The sequence below is a fragment of the Ipomoea triloba genome, chromosome 11, assembly GCF_003576645.1.
Source record: "Ipomoea triloba cultivar NCNSP0323 chromosome 11, ASM357664v1".
Taxonomy (NCBI): Eukaryota; Viridiplantae; Streptophyta; class Magnoliopsida; order Solanales; family Convolvulaceae; genus Ipomoea; species Ipomoea triloba.
The window spans coordinates 2,376,350-2,391,125 of NC_044926.1; the positions used below are offsets into that span (position 1 = coordinate 2,376,350).

Below are 14,776 nucleotides of genomic sequence, written 5' to 3' on the forward strand. Positions count from 1 at the left end.
CCCCCCTCCCCCCCCCACCCCCATGAAAAGTCTACCATTATTTACTTTAAAAAAAAAAAGAAAAAAAAAAAAGAAGGAAGTTAAGATGTACAGAACATTAAAGACTTACAGGGTGTTTGGTGGGGTGGGGGAAGTAATTAATAATGTAAAGCAATCGAAAAGAAGTTTTTATTTAACCAAAAGTTCTATCACATGTACTGCATTCGGTGAAAAGTTAACATGTCCTTTATACAATTAACCCAAGTTCGCGAGGAAGTCGACGCACTAATTGCCTTCTCAGAAAACGTGAAATATCTCAATGATTGTGTACTGCTCCATAAGCGGGAGCAATCAGCACTAGAGAGTTTGCAACTTCTGTACCCTATCACTTTATCACTAAGGTGGCACAAAAATTAAGAATGTAAAGCAATCCAAAAGAAGCTTTTATTTAACCAGACTTCTATCACATGTACTCTCTATTCTTGCTCCTTCAATTTTATTCAAATTGTGGATATTGATAAGTTATTCTTTTTTTAATATATAAGCATCATTACAAATGTGTATATTAAAATTTAAGAAATGAAATAAAAGTTACAACTAGATAATAGGAAGAGATATTATTTTAGTTTAACAGCAGACTATTCAACTTCAAAAAAAGGACCGACTGCTTAACCTTAATTGAATGCTATTTCAACCTATTATTATATCTGTGTGTGTATATATATACATACACTGATACATGCAATGCAAGAGGAACTACGAAAGAAATTAAATAAATTAAACAAGCATACAAGTGAAGACGAAGATGGAGTGTTATTTGGAGGGAGATGATGAAGTAGTTGTGGAGCCATGGCCTGCTAGTCCCTGTTCGCAAGTACATGAACAGCTTTGTGTTGTCCATCGCCAATATTGTTGTTCTGGAAATAGGTGTTCCAATTGAAGATGATGATTCCGTCATCCTTTCTGAAATCAGGGATATCCTTTTGCCCATTAATCCAAGGTTTTCCTCAATCATGGTATGCTACCTTAATCTTATCTACTTAATTATTTATAATTTTTGTGATTAAGTTATGATCTTAACTTGACTCATCGAAAAAATAGTAATAATAATTGAAATCTTATAACTAAGTGTAGAATCAAATGTTTACTACATTAAAAAAACTATTTTATAATATTTGGATAATAGTCAGTTTTACATTTTAATGACATGATTCTGGATTAGATTTAGCTGTGCAAAACTAGGCACTTATATAATTTTTCTTGTTTAAACAGGTGACCGGAAAAAATGGTGAGAAGAATTGGAAACCGGTGAAAGTTAATCTGGAAGACCATCTCAAAGTCCCGATATTCCCCGTGGGGAAGCCGTTGGAATTCTACGACGATTGTCTGTCGGAGTATCTGACGAAGATAGCCATGGATCCATTACCGGAAACCCGACCGTTATGGGAGATTCACATATTCCGGTACCCGACAAGCAATGCAGCCGGGAACTGTATCTTCAATCTCCACCAATCGCTCGGAGACGGATACTCCTTGATGGGAGCTCTTCTTTCTTGCCTTAAACGGGCGGATAATCCGGCCCTGCCGTTGACATTCCCCAGCCGGGAAAGGAGCGGTAAGGAACAGGGGAAGAATAGCAACGCCGTCGCTAGGGCGTTTAAGGCGGTGCCGAGATTCTTCACCGGCGTGGTCGATACGGTGACGGATTTTTCGTGGAGTGTTCTGAAGGGCAGTTTGATTGACGACGACAAAACGGCGATTCATTCCCAGGAAGACGGCGTCGAGTTCCGTCCGATCTCCGTTACTCCCATGGCGTTTTCGCTTTACGATCTCAAACAGATAAAATCCAGTCTTAACGTCACGATAAACGACGTGATTTCGGGGATACTAACGTACGGACTGAGGTTATACATGCAGGAAACCGACCGAGAAACGTGTAACGCGGAATGCACGGCGCTTGTGGTGTTCAATACCAGGGCGATGGGAGGTTATAAGTCGGTGAGCGAGATGATCAAACCTAACGCGGAAATGCCATGGGGAAACCGGATCACGTTTCTCCACTTAACGATACCCAAACTGCGGCCTCCGGCCGCCGGAGACTCGTCCAATCCGCTCCGGTTCATCTACAACGCCCACCGCATGGTGAAGCGGCAACGGAATTCCGCGTCCGTCTATCTCACCAGCCAGCTCCTCGAATTCTCCAGAAAGCTCAGGGGCCCTGAGGTATGTCCACAAACTGTTTGACAAAATGCAAATTATGGTTTAACATTTTTGGTCTTCAGCTTTCATAATGGATGGTTTCAGGCCACTGCACAGTTCATACATGGAACGTTAAGGAACACAAGTTTTACCATGACAAACATGATCGGTCCGGTGGAAGAAGCCACCCTTGCTAACCATCCCGTAAAGGGCATGTACTTCGCCGTATCCGGCGCCCCTCTGGTACATACCCAAACTTCTTTTAAGTTTTTTTTTTTTTTTAGTACTGACTCTATTAAAATGCAATAATTGTTTATAACTACTTTCTCAACCTACTCCCTTCCATATGGAAGTTCAACCAGGTGCCACTAGACTACAAGGCCAAGGCCTTCCTTTAAGTTAATTCTCTAGTTTTTTTAATAAGAGAAATGTGTGTGTATATACTTAATTTCAGCAGATCTTGTCTTTGATGCAAATTCAAAATTAATCCTAAATTATGAATTTTTGTTATTTTATAACCTAAATAAATATATTTTAAACACTTCTGATCCTTTTGGATTATTTTTTCTGGTAAAATCCTATTTTAAGTAAGGATATTTTCGTCATGTCAAAATTTTCGTTTCCAATGAATTAATGTCAGCAAAAGACCCTTTTCTTTCCAACTTATGTGGCTTTTTTATTTTTTTAAAGACTTAATTCCGTCACCAGTGAAGTTTCATTCTGTGATCACTCATTTGAAATAATAATAGAGATGTCATGACACTACTAATAGTTAGAGACTTCAATATCTATTAATTGGCTCATAACCATTAAAAAGCTTTTAAGAACACTAGTATACAAGCAGTTATTAAGACATAAATTAATTAAAACATATCTCGCATGCATTTTATTTCTTCTATTTGTTTTTACAACAAATAAGTGACCTATGAGTTTTCAAAAAAAAAAAAATAAGTGACCTATGAGAACCATAATTAATTAATGTCAAGATGTTGAGTGCATTTTATTTGGCGGCTTGGCATGAAAACATTAATTAGCTAGGGTTGTTTGAAATCATGCATCCACTTGCATAATTAGTATTTTTAAGACATTGAATTGATTTTATGACGACGACGTGGCATGAAAACATTAATTAGTTAGGGTTGTCTGAAACCATGCACATGCATAATTAATACGTCAAGACATTGAGTCCATTTTATGGCGGCGACGTGGCATGAAAATATTATTAGAACTTTAATTTCATGGAAGACACCAGATACAACACTACATATATCATTCATATCATATATCAGCTATGCCTCATATATATATATGGTCCCCAACTATATATATGTGTAAATAAAGGAAATGACATATATGTTTCCACTAATCTTGATTATATTGGTTTGGCATGACGGTTTGCAGAGTTTATTGGCGACGATGGTGAGCTACGTGGATAAACTGAGACTCACCTTTGTGACGGAGAAAGATTTCATAGATGTGAAGAAACTAAAGTCATGTATTGAGTCTGCTTTTGATGAAATCTTCAGATTAGCACTCAACTCTTCTCCACCTAGGCCACCATCTGCATGAATATATATATATATATATATATATATATATATATATATATATACACACACACACACAGTCTACCAGTATTCCTGCATGGATATGCTTATTATATATGCATGTGTATGTAATTTTGTGTTGTTTCTCCATGTATACCTCAAAGGTTACGAGGTTAGCCGTGTTGAGTACAAGCATAAGCGTATAGTTTACTTACTACTGGTTGAAACAAAACGCATCCTTATTCGAGTCAGATTCATGTGAAAAGTTATGAGGGCAGCTATGTTTATGTGTTTGTGTGGTCTTTCAAATAATAAGCTCTTCCTTGTTTAGGTCAGACTCATGTGAAAAGTTATGAGTTGACTATGTCTATGTGTTTGTATGGTCTTTCAAATAATAATATCTTCAATTAATTGTGTTTATTTCAATTTCTTTTCTTTTCTTTTTTTTTTCAAATGTTGAAATAAATGCATTAAAACGTACCGTCCAATTATAGTGTTGATTTTGGGCATGATGCCATAATGAGTCCATTGAAAGGTCTTAATCTCATTGTTGGTATTACTGCTTTATATAACAGGTCGGATCGTTAACCTCATTAATTAAGAATATGAACCATCTCACGATTAAGACCCGTAAAATTGTCTCACACAAATTTTTATCATTCATAAAATGGCATTAACGTGTCAATCTATTTTTTTCGTTCTTTTAATTAATTAATATAACTACGTATACAGTTAATGGACAAAGACACCACATTAGTTTAAAGTTTAAACCCTCATAATAAGTGGATGCCAATAATTACAAGTTTTAGTTAATGTTTCTAAACTGATGTTGTCTTGTGACTCACTCATGTGACCAATTTGATATTCGGAGTTCTTAAATCGTCAGTAACGAAATTGAAATAATATGATAGTAGGAGATGAGGTTCAATTCATGTCAAAATAGTTTTCAATTAGACCTTGTAATTATGGATACGACCCGTTAACACGACACGAGACCGGACACAAAAATAACATGTTAGTGTTTAGCCTTAACATGTCCCGGGTCGTTAACGGGTTGACCCGTTAAGAACCCGTTATACTTCGTGTCTTAACGGGTCAACCCTTTAAACCTGTTAAGAACCCGTTTATTCCATTAATATTATCGTGTTAACCCGTTTTCACAAACCTGTTTATAACCTGCAAAGGACTCTTCAAATAACGGTGTGGATCGGATATCCGAACTCGGAATCGGATTTCTCTCTAATATGGTGTTGCGGGATCGGGTTCGGGCGAGTAATTCGAGTAGGACAGGTTCTGCACAGCCCTAAAGCAAAGTATCATATTAAGCAAAGTGAGTTAGAATTACAGGGATGTGGAGAAAATAAGGGAAGCGAGTGGGAATTACAAATGTGCTTATATGACTATATGAGAGTGAGACTTACTTTTAAAATTGAGTAATATTCCAGGTATACGAATAGTCTAACCTCCACAGGCACATACTGACATACACTTTTTTACCAATCGTTATACCCTGCACCACGGTGTTAGTGGACGCGGACGGGAATGACTCAGGGAATTCATTATCTATAATACACATAATCATTATCTATAATACACAGAACGTTTGCCTAGAATGCACAGAATGTTTGCCCAGAATACACAGAATATTGACACAAAATACACAGATGTTAGTGGACGGCGGACGCGAATGACTCAAGGGAATTTATTATCTATAATACACATAATCATTATATAGAATACACAGAACGTTTGCCTAGAATACACATAATGTTTGTCCAGAATACACAGAATATTGACACGAAATACACAAAACTCATCCTCCTAACATTCGAATGTACAAACACATCACAACTTGTGTTAATAACATGAATACACAAAATATTTTACACAAATTACACAGAACTCATCCTCCTAAACATTCGAATGCACAAACACATCACAACATGTGTTACTAACATGAAATCACAACATGTGTTACTAACATGAATACACATAACGGTTGCCTAGAATACACAGAATGATTGCCTGGAATACACAGAATAATAACATAAATACAGAGACCGGCCGAAACGGGAAACGTGATTTCCAAAAAAAAATGGACGATTAGTTTACAATGCTCAAAACGACGTCGTTTAGGTACGTGGTGCACATTGCTATGTGCACCGTGGTGCACAGTATAATTTGTGCACTTTTACACCTTACAAGACGTCACCAACAAAAATAACACGCATAATTTTATGTTCTTAAAAACTAAATCTATTATGTTCTTGTTTAAAAATATAAACTCAAGTCACCATATAAAAACAAACACTTTAATAAAAAGAAACATTTTATATTAATTGATTATAGTAATAGGCCGGCATAGTTTGGTGGCAACTATATTTACTGCATGCCTAACCCACCCTTTTATTGTTAGTACTACCTCACATTGCAGTTGGTCAACATTTTTCAAACTCAACTCACATTCTCTCCAGATCGAACCGTGTCATAGACAATCTAAAGATCGTTCTCTTAGAATTATTAAATTAAGATTGGCTTGAGGTCTTTGTATGTATAAGTGTACAGTTTGGTATTGATTTTAAATTTTGACAAACTCAATTTACCTTCTAATAAAACCATGGAGCAGATTCATAGAAAAATTAATCTGAAAAAATTGAGATATCTGAATTATATAAAAAATTTTAAAAAAAAAACATAAAACAAAAACAATGACCTCATAAATGCCATGGCTCGCTAGCTAGCTAGCATCTTTATCAAGATGTAGACACCAAGACCCAATGTCTGATCTTCATTAAGATGAAGATGTCATGGCCTATCTAGTGTATTCATCAAATTAAATTACATTAAAATTAATGGATGATGATTGTTGTTTCTATTTCTTTCATTCTTTTAATTAATAAATACCTATATAGTTATGGACAAAGACACCACATTAATTTAATTAATTTTGTGACAATGGATAATATATTATATGGGTCATTTCATACAATTAAGGTATTTTGTGACGATGAATAATAATATAATATTATAATATTATAATCTTAAATTATACTATAAATAAAGATTATCGTAACATATTTTTAAATTTAAGTCAGCCATCAATCAAATAGCATGAGAGCTCCATCTTGCTTCAATTCTCTCCTGCTTTTTTTCTAGTCAATTTTTTGTGTTAGTTTTAGTACATCAAAGGAAAATGTCACTAGTGCTTTAATAACTTGTACATATCTAGCTAGCAGACTTGTACTTTTTAAAATTATTGTCACGCAATTTAAAAGTTCAAATAATAATATACTAGGACAATCCCAACCAAAATAATTGAACAGTTATCAAATTAATCCAACAGTTAATTTGGTAAGTATAAAGCTTTAAGTTTGACTTTTTATGAGAGCTATCTATATTGGTCTTTTTGAAGTCCTTTGCTGACTAGGGAACCAAACTTTCTCGGTTTGAGCCAACTAGCTATAGATAACGTAGGTTGGTTTACTTCCTTATAATTCTTTGTTGACAAGGCAAGTTTCATCTAACCGCATAATTTAAAGTAAATAAAAAATTGAAATTTAATAATTGTAATACGTGAAGCAATTTATCAATAATAATTAATAAGTCTACCATTATTTACTTTTTTTTTTTTTAAAAGGAAGAAGTTAGGTTGCGTTAATTGCAGTAGGACAGTGATAATGTTTAATAAATCAAAGGCTAAAGTGTCATCCCACACCCTGATCCATTCACGATTATTCATCCTGCACCATGAACTTCAGTAAGTGATTATTCGAGCCATAAACTAATTTTTTTTTGCGTCTAGCACTTTTTGTAGGTAATCCGGTAAATGGGATGACATGGCTCCGGTTTCAACGCTTAGGTGGCTTTTTTTGTCTAGTCAGAGCACATGTGTATGTTATAAATATGTATATGGCTTTATTTTACCCCAAATTAGGCTTCTTCATCACCAAAACCATAAAGATTTGGCTTTGAATCTGATTTCTTCTCCTCTCTTCTCTAGTACGGCTTCATCAACATCAACACATAAGACATTGTTGAAGATGTCATCTTCTTCGTATTCATCACGAGTGAGAGCCAATATGGAGTACGAGCCTAGTATATTTTGTAATTGTGGTTTGAAAGCTCCGATTTGTACAACTAGAGACTCGGGTAAAAAATTCTTCGGGTGTCAAAGATGAAAGGTAGGCATTGGGTGAATATATATTTCAATGTTATTCATTTTTTAAAATTTTTTTCATTTCTTATGTAATTTCCATTTGCAATTGTGGATATTTGTTTATGAATTTATTACGGAAATTTGTTTATGGAATTTTTTAGGCAAACTGGAATTTTCACCAAATTGGATTTTGTTTTTGGAAATTGTAAGGGATTGGCAATTTTTTAGGCAAACTGGAATTGAGTACAATTTTTTAGGCTTTTATTTATTTTAATTTGGATAGATTTCACCCTTCAATTTTGTTTAATTTTATTAACTATTTTAATTTTACATGTACAGGATGGAAACAGTTGCGGGTTTTTTTTATGGAAGGATCAAAGTTCTAGGAGGGGCGAATGTGAGCACGAAGACATAAACGCAATGTTAGTCTCTTTGAGTCGTGAAATAGGAGGTGTGCGGGACCTAATTGTAACCGAGTATAGTGAAATGAAAAAAGAGAACAAAGTACTAAGAAAAAAGTGTTTTGTTCTCATTATTGTAATTGTAATACTTTTAGTCAAATTGTTGGTTTGAGATGGTAAGTAATGAAAAAAGTCAATGTTGTGCCTCATTTAAATGATTGCTGCCAAATTCACAGATGGTAAAATTCATTCACTAGATTGAAATAAACCATAAACCATTCATAGATGGTAATAAACAGAACCCAAAATATCTCCAAAACCTAACCAAAATAGCACCAAAACATGACCAAAACAGCACTAAAACCTGACCAAAATAGCACCAAAATACCTCCAAAATATGACCAAAACAGCTGCAAAATATCTCCAAAAGCTAACCAAAACAGCACTAAAACCTGACCAAAACAGCACCAAAATACCTCCAAAACATGACCAAAACAACTGCAAAATATCTCCAAAGCATAACCAAAACAGCACCAAAACCTAACCAAAACATCAACAAAATAGCACCAACACTTCACCAACACAGCACCAAAACAGGACCAAAACAACACTGATTTCATACATGCTGAAATTTGTTCATACATCCATTCATTAAAGTATCAAAACAACTCATATCAGAATTCAGACTACCTAGTAATTTACAATCATTTGTTCATACATCTACAAAAACACCAAAAACATCATTGTCTTCATCTACAAAAACACCAAAAACATCATTGTCTTCATCAATCATCATATGCCTCCATGGTTCCATTTAACTTCACTCTGTGCAAGCTACATAAATAAAAGCATCATTGTCAGCCTTTCTAGCATTATTTACAGCCATGTAAAGGAGTAATTGTACCCAATTAATTTACCTGAAGCTCCAACTAAGCTTTCCTGCGACAAGCATGCCCCTCTTCCTCTCCCTCTACCTCTACCTCTACCCCTTGCAGCAGTAGGTCCTCTTCCTCTTGGTCACTATCACTGCCAACTTCATGCTCAATGTTATTCTCACTTTCACCCTCAGTGTCACTTTCTATTTCACTACCAAAATCAGTATTTGTCCCTTCTTCACTCACAGATTCAGCATCTCCCTCAAATTCACTCCCCGCATGCTCATCCCCTACTCCTTCCTCAAACTCATCCTCACATTGTTTTTCACCCCCTTCAGGCCCCGGTAAACATAAACCAACTACTTCAGGGTCATCTATTCCATGTTCAACATAAATCTCACACTTTTTGTGTTGACTACTAATATGAGCTAAGTGTAGACTACTAGCATCATTGTTTAATAGTTTTAAGGCTTCAAAAGGTTCAGAGGGTAACTTGTATTTAAGAGAGGCTATTTTCCCATATCTTTGGTCAGTTATATATTTTAGTAAATGGGGATAACATATAAAATCTGGGTCCATATGCACTACCTCAGTCTCACCATTTAAATATTCTAGCCTAGGTTTTTTCACAAAGTTACCACCATGGTGAATTATTAAATCCACAGAGTCATTCATCCTGAAAAAAAACACCAAACATATTCAATAACCCTATCAACCACTATGCAGGACCACAATTATTAACATAAAAGCAAGGACCACAGACAACACTTTAAAGCTTTATACACAACAAAGTGACAAAATCTAATTGCAAAACACTGTATTCAAGACCACATTTGTACACACATATGCAAAAAAAGATAAAGGCAGCAGATTCACTATATCAAAAGCATAAAATAAAGTATTCAAACCGGGACCACACAACTTAAATTTATTCAAACATTATTGGAGTCTTCAAGCATAAAATCAGGACATTCTGCTCGTTCGTGATTTAGGGAACAACAAAAATATACCTTAGGCTTGGATATCGAAGGTTGCAGTCGATGCACACTCGGATTTCGAAGGCTTGGATTTCGGAGGTTGCAGGCTTGGGTTTCGCAGGTTGCAGTCGACGCACACTCAGATTTCGAAGGCTTGGATTTCGGAGGTTGCAGGCTTGGATTTTGGACGTTGCAGTCGACGCACACTCGAATTTCGAAGGTTGCAGGCTTGGATTTCGGACGTTGGAATCGAAGCTTGAATGTCGCCGGAGGATTAGGTTTGGTGTCATCTAATCTGAACAAATTAGGGCTTTAGTTTTTTTTCGAAGGTTAGGGCTTTAGTTTATTACAATTATTATTTTGTTTTGTTTTTTAAATCTTACATGCATGGACTACTCAAACTCTAATTAGTCAAGTGACTAGACAAAAAAAGCCACCTAAGCATTGAAACCGGAGCCATGTCATCCCATTTACCGGATTACCTACAAAAAGTGCTAGACGCAAAAAAAAAAAAAAAAAGTAGTTTATGGCTCGAATAATCACTTATTGAAGTTTATGGTGCGGGATGAATAATCGTGAATGGTTCAGGGTGCGGGATGACACTTTAGCCTAAATCAAATTATGTGTATTGATAATGCTGGAGTTGAGTATATATATGTGTACTAAATTAGGTGAAAAGTTATGATGCACAGAAACATTAAAGAGACTCGGATTTCGGAAAGGTTTCTTTCCACAAAAGCAAACACATTTCTTTAAAAAGAATTGTAAACAATTAGTATTTATACATATTACCAGAAAAAATTATTTGTAAACACATATTTATATTTATAATATTCGTACATTTTGCTCACTTCTTATACTATGTTTTCCAGTTTCCACTTCCGTGTAACATAGACAAAAGGTCTCGAATTCAAATATTCACATGTTTGGTATAGTATATTGTGTTTTCCTTGTTTCATATTTTTGTACAATTTTTACAAAAAATTATTGTATTCGAATTTACAGGTTTTTGGTGCATACCACATGTTTTCTCAGTTTTCTACTTTTGTGCAATTTAAACTAACAAAGATCTAAAATTTAAATTTTACATGCTATTCGTACAAAAGAATATATATACTCATAAAAAAACAAATGAGTTACCATTCAATCATTAATGAGAGTGGTTGATTCATATATAAACCTAATAATGTGAATCAAGTGATGGAATTTTAAAGATATTTCATAATTGAAACCACCTCAACTAACATATATTAATTTGAAGATCAAATCAGTGGGGCTATTGGATAAAATTAAAAAGGATAAAGGCCATCACTAGTGTCAGAAGGAGATACACCATGACATTACATTATAATTTTGAAGGTCTATCCACATTGCATTTAGTAGGAAAATTAAGGTCCGGAAAATGGTTACTTTTTGCAACATTTTTTTTTCTTTTTCCGGTGTTTGGTTGACAGTCAGGAAAATATTTTTATTTTCTAATTACTATGTTATTTTTTAAAAAGAATATTAATTATTTTAACGATGATAATAATTATTTGTATTAAAATAAAATTATAGATTAAAATTTATGATAGTTATAAGGATTAACAATAATTATCATATGTTTGCAAAAAAAAAAAAACAATAACTATCATATATTAAAAAGGATGTAAATGAACTTAAACTTATCATAATAAAAATAAATACTTGAAGTGATAAATATAATGATTCTGATTTTACACATGAAGTTTCATTATTCTAACGCATAATGTATATTATTCTATCACATAAAATACATTATTCTAATACATAAAATATATTATTCTAACTCGTAATATATATTATTCTAACTCATAAAATTCAAGGGCGGCATTTTAAACTGTGATCCACGCAACTCGATTCACACAATAATTTGCCAACTGGAAGCCGTATTTGTTGATTTATAGTTGCATTTTGACAATAACCAGTCAATGATGATACTCTATTTTTAACACTATATCCTGTACATCAATCACTATAAAATTACTATAAATATGATTTAGAATGCACCACATAGACTAATAAGTTTGAGTGCATGCCGTCACTATCTGCCAATAATTGTTTCAAAATATGAATTGTAGCCTATAAGGTGAGTCCAAGTGGTAAGAGAGTTACACCTGCAGTCGAGAGGTTGTGGGTTCGATCCTCAAGCCATTGGGTTTGAGCCGGTTAGCTATGGGTAACCTAGGCCCTTTGCCGGCTAGGGTCACAGAGCGAGGGTTTACTCACATACTCACACAGTAAGTAGTGGAGTTTACCTAGTTAATCCAAAAAAATACTGAATTGTAGATGATTAAAAAAAAAAAAAAAACCTTCTTCTCAAAAAAAAAAAAAAAAAAAACCTTAATTGACGCAAAACTATAACAAATACGTATGGAGTAACTAGGACAATTATTTAAAGAAGATATGTTGTTAATCAATTTTTTTTTTTTTTACCAAAACGAAACTTCATTTATTCATAAAATCTAAAGCAAGAACAAAGTCCAAGCTAAAAAATAGGAGAAGAAACACGCCACTTTTAAAGGATTTGCCAAAAAAAGCAGTTGTTATACCATGACCATGGTCCACAATGCATTGTGGACGATGGATCATGACTGATACTGCAGTTGTGTGGAACTGATACTTCAGTTGAGACACATTATATCGTACATTCCAGATTCAACTGGCTGGTAATGTGGACCTAATTAATATAAACAAACATTTGAACCAGGTACATTATTTTAAAGTATAATGTACATCATTCTAAAGTATAATGTATTCTAACTCATAAAGCACATTATTTTACTCCAAAATTTTCAGTATACTAACACATAATGTACATTATTCTAACACATAATGTACATTATTCTAATTCATAATGTATATTATTTTAATTCATAAAATTCAACTACGTCGTTTTAGACCGTGGTTCACGCACAATAATTTGCCAACTGGAAGCTAAGCCGTATTTGTTGGTTGATTTATAGTTGCATTTTGACAACAACCAGTCAATGATGATAATTTATTTCTCACATTATATCCAGTCCCTCAATCACTATAAAATTACTATAAATATGATTTACAACGCACCACATAAATTTGCCAAAAAAAGAATGCACCACATAGACTAATCTGATCTATCCAGAACTCTTTTGTGATGAAGTTATGATATTAATTTGCTGCCTAACCCACCCACCACCTTTTTATTGTTAGTACCCTACCTCACATTGCAGTTGGTGAACCTTTTTAAAACTCAACTCACATTCTCTCCATTGGTATCTCATGTACACTCACTAAAATATATCTTAATAATAAATAAATTTAAAAAATTAATAAAATATAAGATTTTTTTCATTTAAAAAAATCAAATTTCACAATAAACATAACTTAAATATTCTAATATAATAACATTTTTAAAGGAAAAATAATGATATTGAAGTTCTAAATAAATATATAGTTGGTAGAAGTGTAAGGCGTCTTTTTACTCTTTACTTTTAATAGTAGGACAGGACGGACCAAATTTTATGTGAATGGTATATATAAACTAATTAAACTCTCTTCCCTTAAAAAAAAATAAAAAAAAATAAAAAAACCCTCAATAATGGAGGTAAGATTTAAATGACCACATTACAACTCTCGTTTGCATTAATAATTAATTACTCGTAAATTGATAGTTTCATTTTTAATTTTTAAAAAGACACATCTTCAATTGTTCATAATGAATTAACCCCTCCCAAAACCTTATTCCTCACTTTTTACTTTCAAATCAAGAACTCATTTCTGGTGAAAATGACAATAGGAGGAAACATGGATAACACCAATGAATAAGATTTTGTGCTACAAAAACTATGCTTATGGTACTATCTAGTGATGCTGCTTACTTCTAAAGTTGTTATTGCACCAGTTAATCCAATATTTCTTCCACAACCTACATGTCATAGTTATGCATTCTTAAAATATGTACTTTTATGAAAAAATTGATAATCTTGCATTGATATACATCACGATATCGAATGATACTTTGGGCACTGAAACACTAATTTAAAAATACAAATTGGGCATTGTACTATTCGCGCAATGATAATAACTAGTATATTTGTATATACATAGGGTGAAAGTTCGAACCATGCCATAGACAATTTAACAATTAGGCTCCTAGAATTTTTAGACTAGGGTTGGGTTGAGTTCTTTGTATGCATAAGTGTACTATTTGGTATTGAGTTATGAAATTTGACAAACTCAACGTATCTTCTAATAAGATCTTGGAGCAGATTCATAGGATTTAAAAATTAATTTGACAAAATTGAGATATTTGAGTTATATATATATAACAAAAAACAAAAAGCAAAGAACTCATAAATTCCATGGCTTGCTAGCTAGCTAGCATCTTCATCAAGATGAAGACATCATCGCCTAGTGTATTCATCAAATGACGTTAACGCGTAAATCTATTTTTTTCATTCTTTTAATTAATTAATAAAGGGTCAATAATTATAACTTATAAGTTTTAATTGCTACTTTAAATTCAAAAAGAAATTTCATTCATTCATAAAATCCAAAACAAGAACAAAGTTCAAGAAACACAAGAGAAGGTTAATCTATTAAAAGACATTACCAAAACGCTAATATAAATGAAGAAAATTAG

At 33.5% G+C, this 14,776-nt stretch overlaps 1 protein-coding gene across 1 annotated transcript; it reads left to right on the top strand.

Moving 5' to 3' along the window:
• The first annotated feature begins 747 nt into the window (after window positions 1-747).
• Window positions 748-4,145, top strand: LOC115997348 (O-acyltransferase WSD1-like). The gene is made up of 4 exons (XM_031236892.1): window positions 748-995; window positions 1,252-2,202; window positions 2,284-2,421; window positions 3,580-4,145. Exons 1-4 carry the CDS (start codon window positions 858-860, stop codon window positions 3,745-3,747), a joined length of 1,395 nt encoding a protein of 464 aa, XP_031092752.1. The 5' UTR covers window positions 748-857; the 3' UTR covers window positions 3,748-4,145.
• Window positions 4,146-14,776: the final 10,631 nt, after the last annotated feature.

Coding starts and splice junctions, on each gene's coding strand:
- LOC115997348 (XM_031236892.1), top strand. CDS start 858: ATGAACAGCTTTGTGTTGTCCATCGCCAATATTGTTGTTCTGGAAATA. Junction 996..1,251: donor CAAGGTTTTCCTCAATCATG/GTATGCTACCTT, acceptor TTGTTTAAACAG/GTGACCGGAAAAAATGGTGA. Junction 2,422..3,579: donor CCGTATCCGGCGCCCCTCTG/GTACATACCCAA, acceptor GACGGTTTGCAG/AGTTTATTGGCGACGATGGT.